The following is a 20,425-nucleotide window of genomic DNA, read 5'->3' on the forward strand; positions in this document are numbered from 1 at the left end:
AGCTCATGAAACACGGGACCAACACTTTGCATGTTGAGTTTATATTTTGGTTTTAAAACTGTAACAAGTTTTGTAATGAATTGTAATAATTCATAGTTACACTGTTTGAACAACATGTAACAGGTCTGTAACTGCTCAGGCCCAAAACTCTGTAATAAAGAGCTCTGGAGTCTGATGCTCAGGCCCAAAATTCTGTAATAAAGAGCTCTGGAGTCTGATGCTCAGGCCCAAAACTCTGTAATAAAGAGCTCTGGAGTCTGATGCTCAGACCCAAAACTCTGCAATAAAGAGCTCTGGAGTCTGATGCTCAGACCCAAAACTCTGCAATAAAGAGCTCTGGAGTCTGATGCTCAGGCCCAAAACTCTGCAATAAAGAGCTCTGGAGTCTGATGCTCAGACCCAAAACTCTGCAATAAAGAGCTCTGGAGTCTGATGGGCAGGCCCAAAACTCTGCAATAAAGAGCTGTGGAGTCTGATGCTCAGGCCCAAAACTCTGCAATGAAGAGCTCTGGAGTCTGATGCTCAGACCCAAAACTCTGCAATGAAGAGCTCTGGAGTCTGATGGTCAGGCCCAAAACTCTGCAATAAAGAGCTGTGGAGTCTGATGCTCAGGCCCAAACCTCTGCAATGAAGAGCTCTGGAGTCTGATGCTCAGACCCAAAACTCTGCAATAAAGAGCTCTGGAGTCTGATGCTCAGACCCAAAGCTCTGCAATGAAGAGCTCTGGAGTCTGATGGTCAGGCCCAAAACTCTGCAATGAAGAGCTCTGGAGTCTGATGCTCAGACCCAAAGCTCTGCAATAAAGAGCTCTGGAGTCTGATGCTCAGGCCCAAAACTCTGCAATAAAGAGCTGTGGAGTCTGATGCTCAGGCCCAAAACTCTGCAATAAAGAGCTCTGGAGTCTGATGCTCAGACCCAAAACTCTGCAATAAAGAGCTCTGGAGTCTGATGGGCAGGCCCAAAACTCTGCAATAAAGAGCTGTGGAGTCTGATGCTCAGGCCCAAACCTCTGCAATGAAGAGCTCTGGAGTCTGATGCTCAGACCCACAACTCTGCAATAAAGAGCTCTGGAGTCTGATGCTCAGACCCAAAACTCTGCAATAAAGAGCTCTGGAGTCTGATGCTCAGACCCAAAACTCTGCAATAAAGAGCTGTAGGCTACTCACCATACTGTAGTCTACTCACCATACTGTAGTCTACTCATCATACTGTAGGCTACTCATCATACTGTAGGCTACTCATCATACTGTAGGCTACTCACCATACTGTAGGCTACTCATCATACTGTAGGCTACTCACCATACTGTAGGCTACTCACCATACTGTAGGCTACTCATCATACTGTAGGCTACTCATCACACTGTAGGCTACTCATCATACTGTAGGCCTCATCACACTGTAGGCTACTCATCACACTGTAGGCTACTCATCACACTGTAGGCTACTCATCATACTGTAGGCTACTCATCATACTGTAGGCTACTCATCAACCTGTAGGCTACTCATCAACCTGTAGGCTACTCATCATACTGTAGGCTACTCATCATACTGTAGGCTACTCATCATACTGTAGGCTATTCACCATACTGTAGGCTACTCATCACACTGTAGGCTACTCACCATACTGTAGTCTACTCATCATAGTGTAGGCTACTCACCATACTGTAGTCTACTCATCATACTGTAGTCTACTCATCATACTGTAGGCTACTCATCATACTGTAGGCTACTCACCATACTGTAATCTACTCATCATACTGTAGGCTACTCACCATACTGTAGTCTACTCACCATACTGTAGTCTACTCATCATACTGTAGGCTACTCATCATACTGTAGGCTACTCATCATACTGTAGGCTACTCAACATACTGTATGCTACTCATCATACTGTAGGCTACTCACCATACTGTAGGCTACTCACCATACTGTAGGCTACTCACCATACTGTAGGCTACTCATCATACTGTAGGGTACTCATCACACTGTAGGCTACTCATCATACTGTAGGCCTCATCATACTGTAGGCTACTCATCACACTGTAGGCTACTCATCATACTGTAGGCTACTCATCATACTGTAGGCTACTCATCAACCTGTAGGCTACTCATCATACTGTAGGCTACTCATCATACTGTAGGCTACTCATCATACTGTAGGCTATTCACCATACTGTAGGCTACTCATCACACTGTAGGCTACTCACCATACTGTAGGCTACTCATACTGTAGGCTACTCATCATACTGTAGGCTACTCATACTGTAGTCTACTCATCATACTGTAGGCTACTCATCACACTGTAGGCTACTCATCATACTGTAGTCTACTCATCATACTGTAGACTACTCATCATACTGTAGTCTACTCATCATACTGTAGGCTACTCACCATACTGTAGGCTACTCATCATACTTTAGTCTACTCATCATACTGTAGTCTACTCATCATACTGTAGGCTACTCACCATACTGTAGGCTACTCATCATACTGTAGTCTACTCACCATACTGTAGTCTACTCATCATACTGTAGGCTACTCACCATACTGTAGTCTACTCATCATACTGTAGGCTACTCACCATACTGTAGTCTACTCATCATACTGTAGTCTACTCATCATACTGTAGTCTACTCATCATACTGTAGGCTACTCACTAGACTGTAGTCTACTCATCATACTGTAGTTTACCCACCATACTGTAGTCTACTCATCATACTGTATGCTACTCACCATACTGTAGTCTACTCATCATACTGTAGTCTACTCACCATACTGTAGTCTACTCATCATACTGTAGGCTACTCATCATACTGTAGGCTACTCACCATACTGTAGGCTACTCATCATACTGTAGGCTACTCATCACACTGTAGGCTACTCATCATACTGTAGTCTACTCATCATACTGTAGGCTACTCACCATACTGTAGGCTACTCATCATACGGTAGGCTACTCATCATACTGTAGGCTACTCATCATACTGTAGGCTACTCATCATACTGTAGACTACTCACCATACGGTGCGCTACTCATCATACTGTAGGCTACTCATCATACTGTAGGCTACTCACCATACTGTAGACTACTCATCATACTGTAGGCTACTCACCATACTGTAGGCTACTCACCATACTGTAGGCTACTCATCATACTGTAGGCTACTCACCATACGGTAGGCTACTCACCATACTGTAGGCTACTCATCATACTGTAGGCTACTCATCATACTGTAGGCTACTCACCATACTGTAGGCTACTCATCATACGGTAGGCTACTCATCATACTGTAGACTACTCATCATACTGTAGGCTACTCACCATACTGTAGGCTACTCATCATACGGTAGGCTACTCATCATACTGTAGGCTACTCATCATACTGTAGGCTACTCACCATACTGTAGGCTACTCATCATACTGTAGGCTACTCATCATACTGTAGGCTACTCATCATACTGTAGGCTACTCACCATACGGTGCGCTACTCATCATACTGTAGGCTACTTATCAACCTGTAGGCTACTCATCAACCTGTAGGCTACTCACCATACTGTAGACTACTCATCATACTGTAGGCTACTCATCATACTGTAGGCTACTCATCATACTGTAGGCTACTCACCATACTGTAGGCTACTCACCATACTGTAGGCTACTCACCATACTGTAGGCTACTCACCATACTGTAGGCTACTCACCATACTGTAGGCTACTCATCATACTGTAGGCTACAGATTTGAGTCACCACTAGAATCATTATTTATTGAAAAAGCCTATATTGTTGTTTATTCCAATTAATACAATTATTAATCTAACAATAAAAATCCTTATTATTTTGTAAGAAATGTAACTTCTTTTTACATTTTGCAATAAAGTTGACTAAAGGAGATGCTCATATTTTGTTTGTAGGTATTTCCACTTGGTAATGAGTAGTATGTAATTATATCACACAAATAGAAATGTCTCAATTGTTTAGGTATCCATATCAGCAATTCTGTTGGACCAAACCGCTAGTTGAAATTGCTTGTTATCTTTCATCTTTGTTGTTGTGTGGAACAGCAAGGACCTTTGTGTAGGGGGGAGGAGCTTAATATGGGGGGGCTTGGTGGGTGTGTTGTAATGGATACTTTGACTATTTTCTAATGAATTAGAAAATCAACCAGAAATACATTTCTTAACTGTCTGGACATGTCCTTGTCCCTGTCTGGACATGTCCTTGTTAGACCAAGGGAGTTCCTATTTAATCAGGATATCTAGATCTCCATATGGCAACACGTAGATTATTCAACTCAAGATGATCAGTGATGGGTTTATTAGGATGGGATCTATGTCAATCATCACATTAGAAACAGAACTAAAATCCCCACCTAGGAACCTTTTTTCTATCTTGAAATACACCTTTAACTCTATTACACCCCATCTTCAAAATCTTGAAACAATATCTCCCCCCCCCCCCCGATATTGGCTACTCCAGAGAAGATCCCGTGTAGATCTGTTCTTCGCTCGCCTCCAGAGAAGATCCCGTGTAGATCTGTTCTTCGCTCGCCTCCAGAGAAGATCCCGTGTAGATCTGTTCTTCGCTCGCAGCCAGAGAAGATCCCCGTGTAGATCTGTTCTTCGCTCATCTCCAGAGAAGATCCCGTGTCGATCTGTTCTTCGCTCGCATCCAGAGAAGATCCCGTGTAGATCTGTTCTTCGCTCGCAGCCAGAGAAGATCCTGTGTAGATCTGCTCTTCGCTCGCCTCCAGAGAAGATCCCGTGTAGATCTGTTCTTCGCTCGCCTCCAGAGAAGATCCCGTGTAGATCTGTTCTTCGCTCGCAGCCAGAGAAGATCCCCGTGTAGATCTGTTCTTCGCTCGCCTCCAGAGAAGATCCCGTGTAGATCTGTTGTTCGCTCGCATCCAGAGAAGGTCCCGTGTAGATCTGTTGATGAACTGGATGATGGTTGTCCTCGGTCTCTTGTCTTGATCCTTGAGTCTTCCCAAACGATGAACGATGTCTACATCTTCCTGAAGTTCGGCTTTGGATTGGGGAATGACAGATGTCAACAACTCTAGAATGTCAGCTCCACAGATGTCAACAACTCTGGAATGTCAGCTCCACAGATGTCAACAACTCTGGAATGTCAGCTCCACAGATGTCAACAACTCTGGAATGTCAACAACTCTGGGAATGTCAACAACTCTGGAATGTCAACAACTCTGGGATTGTCAACAGCTCTGGAATGTCAGCTCCACAGATGACAACAACTCTGGAATGTCAGCTCCACAGATGACAACAACTCTGGAATGTCAGCTCCACAGATGACAACAACTCTGGAATGTCAGCTCCCACAGATGACAACAACTCTGGAATGTCAACAACTCTGGAATGTCAACAACTCTGGAATGTCAGCTCCACAGATGTCAACAACCCTGGAATGTCAACAACTCTGGAATGTCAACAACTCTGGAATGTCAACAACTCTGGAATGTCAGCTTCACAGATGTCAACAACTCTGGAATGTCAGCTCCACAGATGTCAACAACTCTGGAATGACAACAACTCTGGAATGTCAACAACTCTGGAATGTCAACAACTCCGGAATGTCAGCTCCACAGATGTCAACAACTCTGGAATGTCAGCTCCACAGATGTCAACAACTCTGTGTTTGATGTCCTCACCCGCCTGCTCCGGTATCCCATAAAGCCTCAGGTTCCATCTGCGCTGGTATTTCTCTGCCTCGTTCATCATTTTGCTCCAGTTCAGCCACTTTCCTTTCATTTTCCTGGCAGGTAACTTCTACATTCTTCTTTTGATGTTGTTGTTTTTAACTTCTTCAGAGACAAAGTCAACAGATTGCTTCATTGGGCTCAATTTTCACCTTATTCTTCCTATCCATGTCCTCCATGCCATCTGACCTCTAATCTATTTTTCAAAGTCAAAAGAAGAATCACAACATTGTTTTGCATATTCAAGAAGTGACATACCCTCTTGCCTTCTCATCCTTTTCTCGTGGGACTCGACTGGAGTGTCTGGGTCGTGAGGTAACGGCATGAGCCGAGAATTGGATGGGCGCAGGTTGTCAGCATTATCCGGGTCCACCACCACCAACGGCAGTATTATATTCCACAGTCACATTCTGAAGAGGAGCACCAAAGACACATACCCTCTCAGCTGACAATTTCTCAATTTATTTTATTTTTGATCCGGCCATGGGAGTTTCCAAGTAGATAAGGTAGCTCTTTCGCTAGCTAGCTTAGCTAAACTTTTAGCTAGCCAACATTAACATGGCTCGCTAGCTAAAGCTTGGCTAGTTGATGTTGTTGCTAACTCAAGTTGACCTTTCAGTTTATAGAGGTGAATAATGAGCGCAAAGTAATCAATTACTTTGGTAAACAAACTACCAAGTTCATACCACGTTTTAAGGCCCTCAAACTCTCCAAATGCTAATATTTTTTGGGAGCAAATCTAAAATTTCCTTCAGCTACCAAACATCTCCTCTGCACTGGCCGCCATCTTGCATTCCCCCAGTTCTGGTAGTCAGCATGAGGTCAGTGGATTTCACAAGTCCTATAAAACAACAAAAAATCTTAGTGCTCAGATTCCTCCTTGAGCTGAACACACAAGCTCACTCACTCACTCACTCACTCACACACACACACAGAAACACAGACAAACACACACACACACACACACACTTAACGTTTCTCTTGTTTTCTAGGCGATGGATCTGTACTACCATAGTGAACCAGAGTACTACTGCTGTCGCAACGACTCTAGTAAGTCTGACTTACACCTGCCCCTCTCTCCCCCTCACCTCCTACCCTCCCATCTCTCCCCCCAAAAGGCACCCTATTACCTATATAGTGCCCTACTTTGACACACGAAACCAGATCTGTCCTCCTGTAGTCGCTCCTCAAACCACTCAGTCGTAGAGACTGTTACGTAACGTTTCCCCAGAGAGCCCTTATTAAAAACACATTAGTCATCAGGTCCAGTTAAAGTTTGGAGTCAACGAAACTCACCGTCTCCTCTCCCCTCCTCTCACCCTTTCCTTTCCCCTCCCCTCCTCTCACCCTCTCCCCTCCTCTCACCCTCTCCTTTACCCTCCCCTCCTCTCACCCTCTCCTTTCCCCTCCCCTCCTCTCACCCTCTCCCCTCCTCTCACCCTCTCCTTTACCCTCCCCTCCTCTCACCCTCTCCTTTACCCTCCCCTCCTCTCACCCTCTCCCCTCCTCTCACCCTCTCCCTTCCCCTCCTCTCACCCTCTGCTCTCCCCTCCTCTCACCCTCTGCTCTCCCCTCCTCTCACCCTCTCCTTCCCCTCCTCTCACCCTCTGCTCTCCCCTCCTCTCACCCTCTCCTCTCACCCTCTCCTTTCCCCTCCTCTCACCCTCTCCTCTCACCCTCTCCTTTCCCCTCCTCTCACTCTCTGCTCTCCCCTCCTCTCACCCTCTCCTCTCCCCTCCTCTCACCCTCTGCTCTCCCCTCCTCTCACCCTCTCCCCTCCTCTCACCCTCTCCTCTCCTCTCACCCTCTGCTCTCCCCTCCTCTCACCCTCTCCTCTCACCCTCTGCTCTCCCCTCCTCTCACCCTCTCCTCTCCTCTCACCCTCTCCCCTCCTCTCACCCTCTCCTTTACCCTCCCCTCCTCTCACCCTCTCCTTTACCCTCCCCTCCTCTCACCCTCTCCTCTCCCCTCCTCTCACCCTCTCCCTTCCCCTCCTCTCACCCTCTGCTCTCCCCTCCTCTCACCCTCTGCTCTCCCCTCCTCTCACCCTCTCCTTCCCCTCCTCTCACCCTCTGCTCTCCCCTCCTCTCACCCTCTCCTCTCACCCTCTCCTTTCCCCTCCTCTCACCCTCTCCTTTCCCCTCCTCTCACCCTCTCCTCTCACCCTCTCCTTTCCCCTCCTCTCACTCTCTGCTCTCCCCTCCTCTCACCCTCTCCTCTCCCCTCCTCTCACCCTCTGCTCTCCCCTCCTCTCACCCTCTCCTCTCACCCTCTGCTCTCCCCTCCTCTCACCCTCTCCTCTCACTCTCTGCTCTCCCCTCCTCTCACCCTCTCCCCTCCTCTCACCCTCTCCTCTCCTCTCACCCTCTCCCCTCCTCTCACCCTCTCCTCTCACCCTCTGCTCTCTCCTCCTCTCACCCTCTCCTTTCCCCTGCAAACAGGCAGTGGCTCGGGTGGTTGTTGTCCTTGATGATCTTTATGGCCTTCCTGTAACATCGGGTGGTGTAGGTGTCCTGGAGGGCAGGTAGTTTGCCCCCGGTGATGCGTTGTGCAGACCTCACTACCCTCCGGAGAGTCTTACGGTTGAGGGCGGTGCAGTTGCCGTACCAGGCGGTGATACAGCCCGACAGGATGCTGTCAATGGTGCATCTGTAAAAGTTTGACAGGGTTTTATAGGGGCCAAACCAAATTTCTTCAGTCTCCTGAGGTTGAAGAGGCTCTGTTGCTCATTCTTCACCACACACTGTCTGTGATGTGTACGCCGAGGAACTTAAAGATTTCCACCTTCTCCACTGCGATCCCGTCAATGTGGATAGGGGGGTGCTTCCTCTGCTGTTTCCTGAAGTCAACAATCAGCTCCTTCGTTTGGTTGACATTGAGGGAGAGGTTATTTTCCTGACACCACATTCCCAGAGCCCTGACCGCCTCCCTGTAGGCCGTCTCGTCATTGTTGGTAATCAGGCCCACTACTGTTGTGTCGTCTGCAACCTCGATGATTGAGCTGGAGGCGTGTGAGGCCATGGGTGAACAGGGAACAGGGAGTACAGGAGAGGGCTGAGCACGCACCCTTATGGGGCCCCAGTGTTGAGGATCAGTGAAGTGGATTTCTGACCTTCACCTTCATACTGCCTGGTACTGACTGACTGGTACTGCCTGACTGGTACTGACTGACTGGTACTGCCTGACTGGTACTGACTGGTACTGACTGACTGGTACTGACTGGTACTGACTGGTACTGACTGACTGGTACTGACTGACTGGTACTGACTGGTACTGGCTGACTGGTACTGGCTGGTACTGGCTGGTACTGACTGACTGGTACTGACTGGTACTGACTGACTGGTACTGACTGGTACTGACTGACTGGTACTGACTGACTGGTACTGCCTGACTGGTACTGACTGGTACTGCCTGACTGGTACTGACTGACTGGTACTGCCTGACTGGTACTGGCTGGTACTGACTGGTACTGACTGACTGGTACTGCCTGACTGGTACTGACTGGTACTGACTGACTGGTACTGCCTGGTACTGACTGACTGGTACTGCCTGACTGGTACTGACTGACTGGTACTGCCCGACTGGTACTGACTGGTACTGACTGGTACTGACTGACTGGTACTGAGTTACTGGTACTGACTGGTACTGGCTGACTGGTACTGACTGGTACTGGCTGGTACTGGCTGACTGGTACTGGCTGGTACTGACTGACTGGTACTGACTGAATGGTACTGACTGGTACTGACTGACTGGTACTGACTGGTACTGACTGGTACTGACTGGTACTGGCTGGAACTGGCTGGTACTGACTGACTGGTACTGGCTGGTACTGACTGACTGGTACTGACTGGTACTGACTGACTGGTACTGACTGGTACTGCCTGACTGGTACTGACTGGTACTGCCTGACTGGTACTGACTGGTACTGACTGGGACTGCCTGACTGGTACTGCCTGACTGGTACTGACTGGCTGGTACTGCCTGGTACTGACTGGTACTGATTGGTACTGCCTGACTGGTACTGACTGGTACTGCCTGACTGGTACTGACTGGTACTGACTGACTGGTACTGACTGGTACTGCCTGACTGGTGCTGACTGGTACTGACTGGTACTGACTGACTGGTACTGACTGGTACTGACTGACTGGTACTGACTGACTGGTACTGACTGACTGGTACTGACTGACTGGTACTGACTGGTACTGACTGACTGGTACTGACTGGTACTGACTGGTACTGAATGGTACTGACTGACTGGTACTGACTGGTACTGACTGGTACTGCCTGACTGGTACTGACTGGTACTGACTGACTGGTACTGACTGGTACTGACTGACTGGTACTGACTGGTACTGACTGACTGGTACTGACTGACTGGTACTGGCTGACTGGTACTGACTGACTGGTACTGGCTGACTGGTACTGACTGACTGGTACTGGTTGACTGGTACTGCCTGGTACTGACTGACTGGTACTGGCTGACTGGTACTGACTGACTGGTGCTGGCTGACTGGTACTGACTGGTACTGACTGACTGGTACTGACTGACTGGTACTGGCTGACTGGTACTGACTGACTGGTACTGACTGACTGGTACTGACTGGTACTGACTGACTGGTACTGCCTGGTACTGGCTGGTACTGACTGACTGGTATTGGCTGGAACTGGCTGGTACTGACTGACTGGTACTGGCTGGTACTGACTGACTGGTACTGCCTGACTGGTACTGCCTGACTGGTACTGACTGGTACTGCCTGACTGGTACTGACTGGTACTGACTGACTGGTACTGACTGGTACTGCCTGACTGGTACTGACTGACTGGTACTGCCTGACTGGTACTGACTGGTACTGCCTGACTGGTACTGCCTGACTGGTACTGACTGGTACTGCTGACTGGTACTGACTGGTACTGCCTGACTGGTACTGACTGACTGGTACTGCCTGACTGGTACTGACTGGTACTGACTGGTACTGCCTGACTGGTACTGACTGGTACTGCCTGACTGGTACTGACTGGTACTGACTGGTACTGCCTGACTGGTACTGACTGGTACTGACTGACTGGTACTGACTGGTACTGCCTGACTGGTGCTGACTGGTACTGACTGACTGGTACTGACTGGTACCTGCCTGACTGGTACTGACTGACTGGTACTGACTGACTGGTACTGACTGGTACTGACTGGTACTGACTGACTGGTACTGACTGGTACTGACTGACTGGTACTGACTGGTACTGACTGACTGGTACTGACTGACTGGTACTGGCTGACTGGTACTGACTGACTAGTACTGACTGACTGGTACTGGTTGACTGGTACTGCTTGGTACTGACTGACTGGTACTGGCTGACTGGTACTGACTGACTGGTGCTGGCTGACTGGTACTGACTGACTGGTACTGACTGACTGGTACTGACTGACTGGTACTGGCTGACTGGTACTAACTGACTGGTACTGACTGACTGGTACTGACTGGTAGTGACTGACTGGTACTGTCTGGTACTGACTGACTGGTACTGATTGACTGGTACTAGCTGGTACAGGCCAGTCAGTGAGACCATCTACTGGGATATGACTCCTTACATTAGGCCAGCCAAGGAGACCCTCTACTGGGATATGACTCCTTACATCAGGCCAGCCAGGGAGACCCTCTACTGGGATATGACTCCTTACGTCAGGCCAGCCAAGGAGACCCTCTACTGGGATATGACTCCTTACATCAGGCCAGCCAGGGAGACCCTCTACTGGGATATGACTCCTTACGTCAGGCCAGTCAGTGAGACCATCTACTGGGATATGACTCCTTACATACATCAGGCCAGGCAGGGAGGCCCTCTACTGGGATATGACTCCTTACGTCAGGCCAGCCAGGGAGACCATCTACTGGGATATGACTCCTTACGTCAGGCCAGTCAGTGAGACCATCTACTGGGATATGACTCCTTACATCAGGCCAGCCAGGGAGACCCTCTACTGGGATATGACTCCTTACGTCAGGCCAGCCAGGGAGTACATCTACTGGGATATGACTCCTTACGTCAGGCCAGTCAGTGAGACCATCTACTGGGATATGACTCCTTACATCAGGCCAGCCAGGGAGACCCTCTACTGGGATATGACTCCTTACGTCAGGCCAGTCAGTGAGACCATCTACTGGGATATGACTCCTTACATCAGGCCAGCCAGGGAGACCCTCTACTGGGATATGACTCCTTACGTCATGCCAGTCAGTGAGACCATCTACTGGGATATGAAATATGACTCCTTACATCAGGCCAGCCAGGGAGACCCTCTACTGGGATATGACTCCTTACATCAGGACAGCCAGGGAGGCCCTCTACTGGGATATGACTCCTTACATCAGGCCAGTCACGGAGACCCTCTACTGGGATATGGGATATGACTCCTTACATCAGGCCAGGCAGGGAGACTGGCAGGGAGACTCTACTGGGATGTGACTCCTTACGTCATAGATCAATATATTTTGGGCGTGTTTTCTACAGGGTTTTGGTTGTTTAAGTTGACATTGAAAGTGTAGAGGCGGCATGGTAGCCTTGTGGTTAGAGTGTAGGGGCGGCAGGGTAGCCTAGTGGTTAGAGTGTAGGGGCGGCAGGGTAGCCTAGTGGTTAGAGTGTAGAGGCGGCAGGGTAGCCTAGTGGTTAGAGTGTGGAGGGGGCAGGGTAGCCTAGTGGTTAGAGTGTAGAGGGGGCAGGGTAGCCTAGTGGTTAGAGTGTAGGGGTGGCAGGGTAGCCTAGTGGTTAGAGTGTAGAGGAGGCAGGGTAGACTAGTGGTTGGAGTGTAGAGGTGGCAGGGTAGCCTAGTGGTTAGAGTGTAGAGGAGGTAGGGTAGCCTAGTGGTTAGAGTGTAGGGGCGGCAGGGTAGCCTAGTGGTTAGGTGTGGAGGCTGCAAGGTAGCCTTGTGGTTAGAGTGTAGAGGTGGCAGGTAGCCTGGTGGTTAGAGTGTAGAGGTGGCAGGGTAGCCTACTGGTTAGAGTGTAGGGGCGGCAGGGTAGCCTAGTGGTTAGAGTGTAGGGGTGGCAGGTAGCCTAGTGGTTAGAGTGTAGAGGCGGCAGGTAGCCTAGTGGTTAGAGTGTAGGGGCGGCAGGGTAGCCTAGTGGTTAGAGTGTAGAGGCGGCAGGGTAGCCTAGTGGTTAGAGTGTAGAGGCGGCAGGTAGCCTAGTGGTTAGAGTGTAGAGGCGGCAGGTAGCCTAGTGGTTAGAGTGTAGAGGCGGCAGGTAGCCTAGTGGTTAGAGTGTAGAGGCGGCAGGTAGCCTAGTGGTTAGAGTGTAGGACTAGTACCTGGAAGGTTGCAAGTTCAAATCCCCGAGCTGACAAGGTACAAATCTGTCGTTCTGCCTCCTGAACAGGCAGTTAACCCACTGTTCCCAGGCCGTCATTGAAAATAAGAATTTGTTCTTAACAGACTTGCCAGGTTAAATAAAGGTTAAATAAAGGTTAAATAAAGGTTAAATAAAGGTTAAATAAAGGTTAAATAAAGGTCAAATAAAGGTCAAATAAAGGTTAAATAAAGGTTAAATAAAGGTTAAATAAAGGTTAAATAAAGGTTAAATAAAGGTTAAATAAAGGTTAAATAAAGGTAAAATAAAGGTAAAATAAAGGTAAAATAAAGGTAAAATAAAGGTAAAATAAAGGTAAAATAAAGGTTAAATAAAGGTTAAATAAAGGTTAAATAAAGGTTAAATAAAGGTTAAATAAAGGTTAAATAAAGGTTAAAAATATATATATAAAAAAAACACTCATAAGTTTGAAAAGAAGAAAGAATATTATGTCTCTAATCTTAATCTTAATTTATTTTATTATTATTTATTTATTTAATCTATCTGTCTGTCTCAGACTGTTTATCTCTGTGAGGCCAGCTGTTGTTTCTGGCTGCTGAGTCTTTGAGTTCAATTCAACATGAACTTGATAGGGATCTAATTTTAGACAGTTTTTCATGAATGGTCATGAATGGTCAGCACCCAGTAGAGAAGATTTACATTTAACATTGAAGCATGGGGGGAGGAAGAGGAAGAAGGGAGGAAGGGGGGGGGGGGGGGTCGACCACTACATTCTGTGCCAGGGGAAAATGTATGAATTACCCTCAATCCCACCATGCAGGGTAATTCATTGAACGTTTGGCTTCATCTCAAATGGTACCTTATTCATAAATAAGAGAATTTGGTGCCATAGGGCTCTGGTCTAAAGTAGTGCACTATATAGGGAATAGGGTTCTATAGGGCTCTGGTCTAAAGTAGTGCACTATATAGGGAATAGGGTTCTATAGGGCTCTGGTCTAAAGTAGTGCACTATATAGGGAATAGGGTTCTATAGGGCTCTGGTCTATAGTAGTGCACTATATAGGGAATAGGGTTCTATAGAGGTCTGGTCTATAGTAGTGCACTATATAGGGAATAGGGTTCTATAGAGGTCTGGTCTATAGTAGTGCACTATATAGGGAATAGGGTTCTATAGGGCTCTGGTCTAAAGTAGTGCACTATATAGGGAATAGGGTTCTATAGAGGTCTGGTCTATAGTAGTGCACTATATAGGGAATAGGGTTCTATAGGGCTCTGGTCTATAGTAGTGCACTATATAGGGAATAGGGTTCTATAGAGGTCTGGTCTATAGTAGTGCACTATATAGGGAATAGGGTGCCATAGGACTCTGGTCTATAGTAGTGCACTATATAGGGAATAGGGTGCCATAGGACTCTGGTCAAAAGTAGTGCACTATATAGGCACTAGGGTGGCATTTGGGACGACTATTTTGGATGGCGGCTCTGGCACACCACTCTCTCCTCCAAGAATGTCCTGGGGAAAAAAACAGAACGATTATGTCCCAAATGGCACCATATTCACTAGTGCACTGCTTCTGTCACTGCATAGGGAATAAACAGGATGCCATTTGGGACCGTCTCCGACATCAGATAAAAGTAAGTGAAGGGGCGGGACCGTTGTGTAGATATTCGGTGTTTGAACGTATCTTTCCCTGTAAAATCTTGGAATGCACTCAGCGACGACGAGACACACGGAGCTCATAACCACGAATAGTCTTGTTTTTTAAAATTTTGTGGCCGTTATTTTTGGCATCTAATCTGTCTTTATGAAAGACAAAACGACTGCCCTGACATGTAAGTATCCTAGGCATTTTTTAAGACACTGCTATGCGAATACACAGGGATGTATTTCATTATGGCTAACTCTTTATTAGCCTGCTTGCTCGTGCGCATCTCATACTTTGAGAAGATAAAACATTAGGATGAAGAAGGCCCCCGGTTCACCCCACAAGCTCCCGGGACCCGGTTATAACATCGTTTGTTATCTACTGGTATGTTAAAATAACGTTGGACTGATAAGAAGTATTGTGTTCTCGGCGCTCTGCAGAGGTTCCTTCTTTTCTCACCTCAACGTGAATCAGTCAAGTCGCTCAGCTCTGCTCGTGGGGAAAAATGCCACAAGCAACACGATAACAGGACCGCTACTCAACTAAAAGGTTGGACAGATCATCGATTTGGAGAATTGTGCTTGTTGCGCGTGAACAGCTGTTTGGTTGGTATAACAGGACTTTTCCTGCAACTGAGCAATTTACTCTTTTTACTGTGTATTTATATTTATTTATTTATAGTTTTGTTTGTTGTTTTCTTCAAAATTACTGAACCAGTATCTTTATTCTGAAAGGTATAAACTTTGTCTATCTGTCCTGGACTAAGATTTAATGAATGACCGCGAAAGTAAATTATTTCTCTCGAATAAACCGAGAGCCAGGTGAGGGTTTAACCAGCCCGAAACCGACACAGACTTCCCCGTGTTCCAAATATTCATTATGTTTAACAGTGTTGAGACATTTTGAATCTGCAGAGCACACTCTCTCTGATCAAAATAAATAACTTATCATAGTACCTTAATTCAATCATCAATAGCGGTGTGTTTGGAGACTGGAGTTTTTGAGGGGGGGGGGGGGGGGGTGTTCCGTTCGTTGTGCGGAAAATATATAACAATCAATGCCCTATTTCTTGGACGCCCCCCCCCCCCCCCCCCCATCTTTGCCCTTTCCCACTGGTTTCGGGAGCTGAATGTAGGAGAAGACTAGGAGAGCTACTACCCTCCAGTTTGTACTTTTGCATTTCCAGAGGCCTTTCTTGGCGTCTGGCCTCTCACCCCCCCCCCCCCCCCCCCGTCCGATAGCCTCCCTCCTTCTAGTATTTTGTATGTCAGAGAACATGCGTCATTGGGAGCCGGTTTAATCCAGAAGTTAAATATTATTGCTGTATATTGCTGTATTTCTTACTGATACACTACCCCAGGCAGTTCTGCAGTACAGGCTCCTTATGAGTCTGTCTCTGTCTGTCTGTGTGTTGGACCCCTGTCTGTCTGTGTTGGACCCCTATCTGTGTGTTGGACCCCTGTCTGTGTTGGACCCCTGTCTGTGTTGGACCCCTGTCTGTCTGTGTGTTGGACCCCTGTCTGTCTGTGTTGGACCCCTATCTGTGTGTTGGACCCCTGTCTGTGTTGGACCCCTGTCTGTGTTGGACCCCTGTCTGTCTGTGTGTTGGACCCCTGTCTGTGTTGGACCCCTGTTTGTCTGTGTGTTGGACCCCTGTCTGTCTGTGTTGGACCCCTGTCTGTGTGTTGGACCCCTGTCTGTGTGTTGAACCCCTGTCTGTCTGTGTGTTGGACCCCTGTCTGTGTGTTGGACCCCTGTCTGTCTGTGTTGGACCCCTGTCTGTGTTGGACCCCTGTCTGTCTGTGTGTTGGACCCCTGTCTGTGTTGGACCCCTGTCTGTCTGTGTGTTGGACCCCTGTCTGTGTGTTGCCACTGTCTGTGTTGGACCCCTGTCTGTGTGTTGCCCCTGTCTGTGTTGGACCCCTGTCTGTGTGTTGGACCCCTGTCTGTGTGTGGGACTCCTGTCTGTGTGTTGGACCCCTGTCTGTCTGTGTTGGAGCCCTGTCTGTCTGTGTGGGACCCCTGTCTGTCTGTGAATTGGACCCCTGTCTGTCTGTGTTGGACCCCTGTCTGTCTGTGTTGGACCCCTGTCTGTCTGTGTGGGACCCCTGTCTTTTCGTTGGACCCCTGTCTGTCTGTGTTGAACCCCTGTCAGTCTGTGAATTGGAGCCCTGTCTTTGTGTTGGACCCCTGTCTGTCTGTGTGGGACCCCTGTCTGTGTGTTGGACCCCTGTCTGTCTGTGTGTTGGACCCCTGTCAGTCTGTGAATTGGAGCCCTGTCTTTGTGTTGGACCCCTGTCTGTCTGTGTGGGACCCCTGTCTGTGTGTTGAACCCCTGTCTGTCTGTGTGGGACCCCTGTCTGTGTGTTGGACCCCTGTCTGTCTGTGTTGAACCCCTGTCTGTGTGTTGGACCCCTGTCTGTCTGTGTGGGACCCCTGTCTGTGTGTTGAACCCCTGTCTGTCTGTGTGTTGGACCCCTGTCTGTCTGTGTTGAACCCCTGTCTGTGTGTTGAACCCCTGTCTGTGTGTTGGACCCCTGTCTGTCTGTGTTGAACCCCTGTCTGTCTGTGTTGAACCCCTGTCTGTCTGTGTTGAACCCCTGTCTGTGTGTTGGACCCCTGTCTGTCTGTGTTGGACCCCTGTCTGTCTGTGTTGAACCCCTGTCTGTCTGTGTTGAACCCCTGTCTGTGTGTTGAACCCCTGTCTGTGTGTTGGACCCCTGTCTGTCTGTGTGAACCCCTGTCTGTGTGTTGGACCCTGTCTGTCTGTGTTGAACCCCTGTCTGTGTGTTGGACCCCTGTCTGTCTGTGTGTTGGACCCCTGTCTGTGTTGAACCCCTGTCTGTGTGTGGACCCCTGTCTGTGTGTTGAACCCCTGTCTGTGTGTTGGACCCCTGTCTGTGTGTTGAACCCCTGTCTGTGTGTTGGACCCCTGTCTGTGTGTTGAACCCTGTCTGTGTGTTGGACCCCTGTCTGTGTGTTGGACCCCTGTCTGTGTGTTGGACCCCTGTCTGTGTTTGGACCCCTGTCTGTCTGTGTGGGACCCCTGTCTGTGTGTTGGACCCCTGTCTGTCTGTGTGTTGGACCCCTGTCTGTGTGTGTGTTGGACCCCTGTCTGTGTTGGACCCCTGTCTGTGTGTTGAACCCCTGTCTGTGTGTTGGACCCCTGTCTGTCTGTGTTGAACCCCTGTCTGTGTGTTGGACCCCTGTCTGTGTGTTGGACCCCTGTCTGTCTGTGTGTTGGACCCCTGTCTGTGTGTTGGACCCCTGTCTGTGTGTTGGACCCCTGTCTGTGTGTTGGACCCCTGTCTGTCTGTGTTGAACCCCTGTCTGTGTGTTGGACCCCTGTCTGTCTGTGTTGAACCCCTGTCTGTCTGTGTTGAACCCTGTCTGTGTGTTGAACCCCTGTCTGTGTGTTGGACCCCTGTCTGTGTGTTGGACCCCTGTCTGTGTGTTGAACCCCTGTCTGTGTGTTGGACCCCTGTCTGTCTGTGTTGAACCCCTGTCTGTGTGTTGGACCCCTGTCTGTCTGTGTTGAACCCCTGTCTGTGTGTTGGACCCCTGTCTGTCTGTGTTGAACCCCTGTCTGTGTGTTGGACCCCTGTCTGTGTGTTGGACCCCTGTCTGTGTGTTGAACCCCTGTCTGTGTGGGACCCCTGTCTGTGTGTTGGACCCCTGTCTGTGTGTTGGACCCCTGTCTGTGTGTTGGACCCCTGTCTGTGTGTTGGACCCCTGTCTGTGTGTGTGTTGGACCCCTGTCTGTGTGGGACCCCTGTCTGTCTGTGTGTGGGACCCCTGTCTGTCTGTGTGTTGGACCCCTGTCTGTGTGTTGAACCCCTGTCTGTCTGTGTGGGACCCCTGTCTGTGTGTTGGACCCCTGTCTGTCTGTGTTGAACCCCTGTCTGTGTGTTGGACCCCTGTCTGTCTGTGTGGGACCCCTGTCTGTGTGTTGAACCCCTGTCTGTCTGTGTGTTGGACCCCTGTCTGTCTGTGTTGAACCCCTGTCTGTGTGTTGAACCCCTGTCTGTGTGTTGGACCCCTGTCTGTCTGTGTTGAACCCCTGTCTGTCTGTGTTGAACCCCTGTCTGTCTGTGTTGAACCCCTGTCTGTGTGTTGGACCCCTGTCTGTCTGTGTTGGACCCCTGTCTGTCTGTGTTGAACCCCTGTCTGTCTGTGTTGAACCCCTGTCTGTGTGTTGAACCCCTGTCTGTGTGTTGGACCCCTGTCTGTCTGTGTTGAACCCCTGTCTGTGTGTTGGACCCTGTCTGTCTGTGTTGAACCCCTGTCTGTGTGTTGGACCCCTGTCTGTCTGTGTGTTGGACCCCTGTCTGTGTTGAACCCCTGTCTGTGTGTTGGACCCCTGTCTGTGTGTTGAACCCCTGTCTGTGTGTTGGACCCCTGTCTGTGTGTTGAACCCCTGTCTGTGTGTTGGACCCCTGTCTGTGTGTTGAACCCCTGTCTGTGTGTTGGGACCCCTGTCTGTCTGTGTTGGACCCCTGTCTGTGTGTTGGACCCCTGTCTGTGTGTTGGACCCCTGTCTGTCTGTGTGGGACCCCTGTCTGTGTGTTGGACCCCTGTCTGTCTGTGTGTTGGACCCCTGTCTGTGTGTGTGTTGGACCCCTGTCTGTGTTGGACCCCTGTCTGTGTGTTGAACCCCTGTCTGTGTGTTGGACCCCTGTCTGTCTGTGTTGAACCCCTGTCTGTGTGTTGGACCCCTGTCTGTGTGTTGGACCCCTGTCTGTCTGTGTGTTGGACCCCTGTCTGTGTGTTGGACCCCTGTCTGTGTGTTGGACCCCCTGTCTGTGTGTTGGACCCCTGTCTGTCTGTGTTGAACCCCTGTCTGTGTGTTGGACCCCTGTCTGTCTGTGTTGAACCCCTGTCTGTCTGTGTTGAACCCCTGTCTGTGTGTTGAACCCCTGTCTGTGTGTTGGACCCCTGTCTGTGTGTTGGACCCCTGTCTGTGTGTTGAACCCCTGTCTGTGTGTTGGACCCCTGTCTGTCTGTGTTGAACCCCTGTCTGTGTGTTGGACCCCTGTCTGTCTGTGTTGAACCCCTGTCTGTGTGTTGGACCCCTGTCTGTCTGTGTTGAACCCCTGTCTGTGTGTTGGACCCCTGTCTGTGTGTTGGACCCCTGTCTGTGTGTTGAACCCCTGTCTGTGTGGGACCCCTGTCTGTGTGTTGGACCCCTGTCTGTGTGTTGGACCCCTGTCTGTGTGTTGGACCCCTGTCTGTGTGTTGGACCCCTGTCTGTGTGTGTGTTGGACCCCTGTCTGTGTGGGACCCCTGTCTGTCTGTGTGTGGGACCCCTGTCTGTCTGTGTGTTGGACCCCTGTCTGTGTGGGACCCCTGTCTGTGTGGAGATCAGAGTTGAATTATTACTTGTTATATTATATATATATATATACAGTGTAATTTTGCACGCCCAATTTTTCAGTTTTGATTTGTTAAAAAAGTTTGAAATATCCAATAAATGTCGTTCCACTTCATGATTGTGTCCCACTTGTTGTTGATTCTTCACAAAAAAATACAGTTTTATATCTTTATGTTTGAAGCCTGAAATGTGGCAAAAGGTCGCAAAGTTCAAGGGGGCCGAATACTTTCGCAAGGCACTGTATGTATCAGGTGAGGCTACTGTAGGGTTATTTAGATGTGGTTTTCGTTTCCAGAAAGAACAAATAAAGTTTGTTGGCATCAAGTCTGGACGGTTTTAGAGAAGATCTATCTGTTTTTTTTTATTTTTTATTTATCATAACACTAAATACA

At 48.9% G+C, this 20,425-nt stretch overlaps 1 protein-coding gene across 1 annotated transcript in view; it reads left to right on the plus strand.

Annotated features, from left to right (window-relative positions):
* The window catches only part of sgk1 (serum/glucocorticoid regulated kinase 1), a 187,016-nt gene that overhangs the window by 103,436 nt on the left and 63,155 nt on the right, over positions 1-20,425 (plus strand). The window contains exon 4 of the mRNA XM_031800527.1: positions 6,708-6,765. Within this exon, the coding sequence (XP_031656387.1) occupies positions 6,708-6,765 (58 nt within the window). The remainder of the gene's footprint in view (positions 1-6,707; positions 6,766-20,425) is intronic.

The sequence above is a fragment of the Oncorhynchus kisutch genome, linkage group LG21, assembly GCF_002021735.2.
Source record: "Oncorhynchus kisutch isolate 150728-3 linkage group LG21, Okis_V2, whole genome shotgun sequence".
Classification (NCBI taxonomy): Eukaryota; Metazoa; Chordata; class Actinopteri; order Salmoniformes; family Salmonidae; genus Oncorhynchus; species Oncorhynchus kisutch.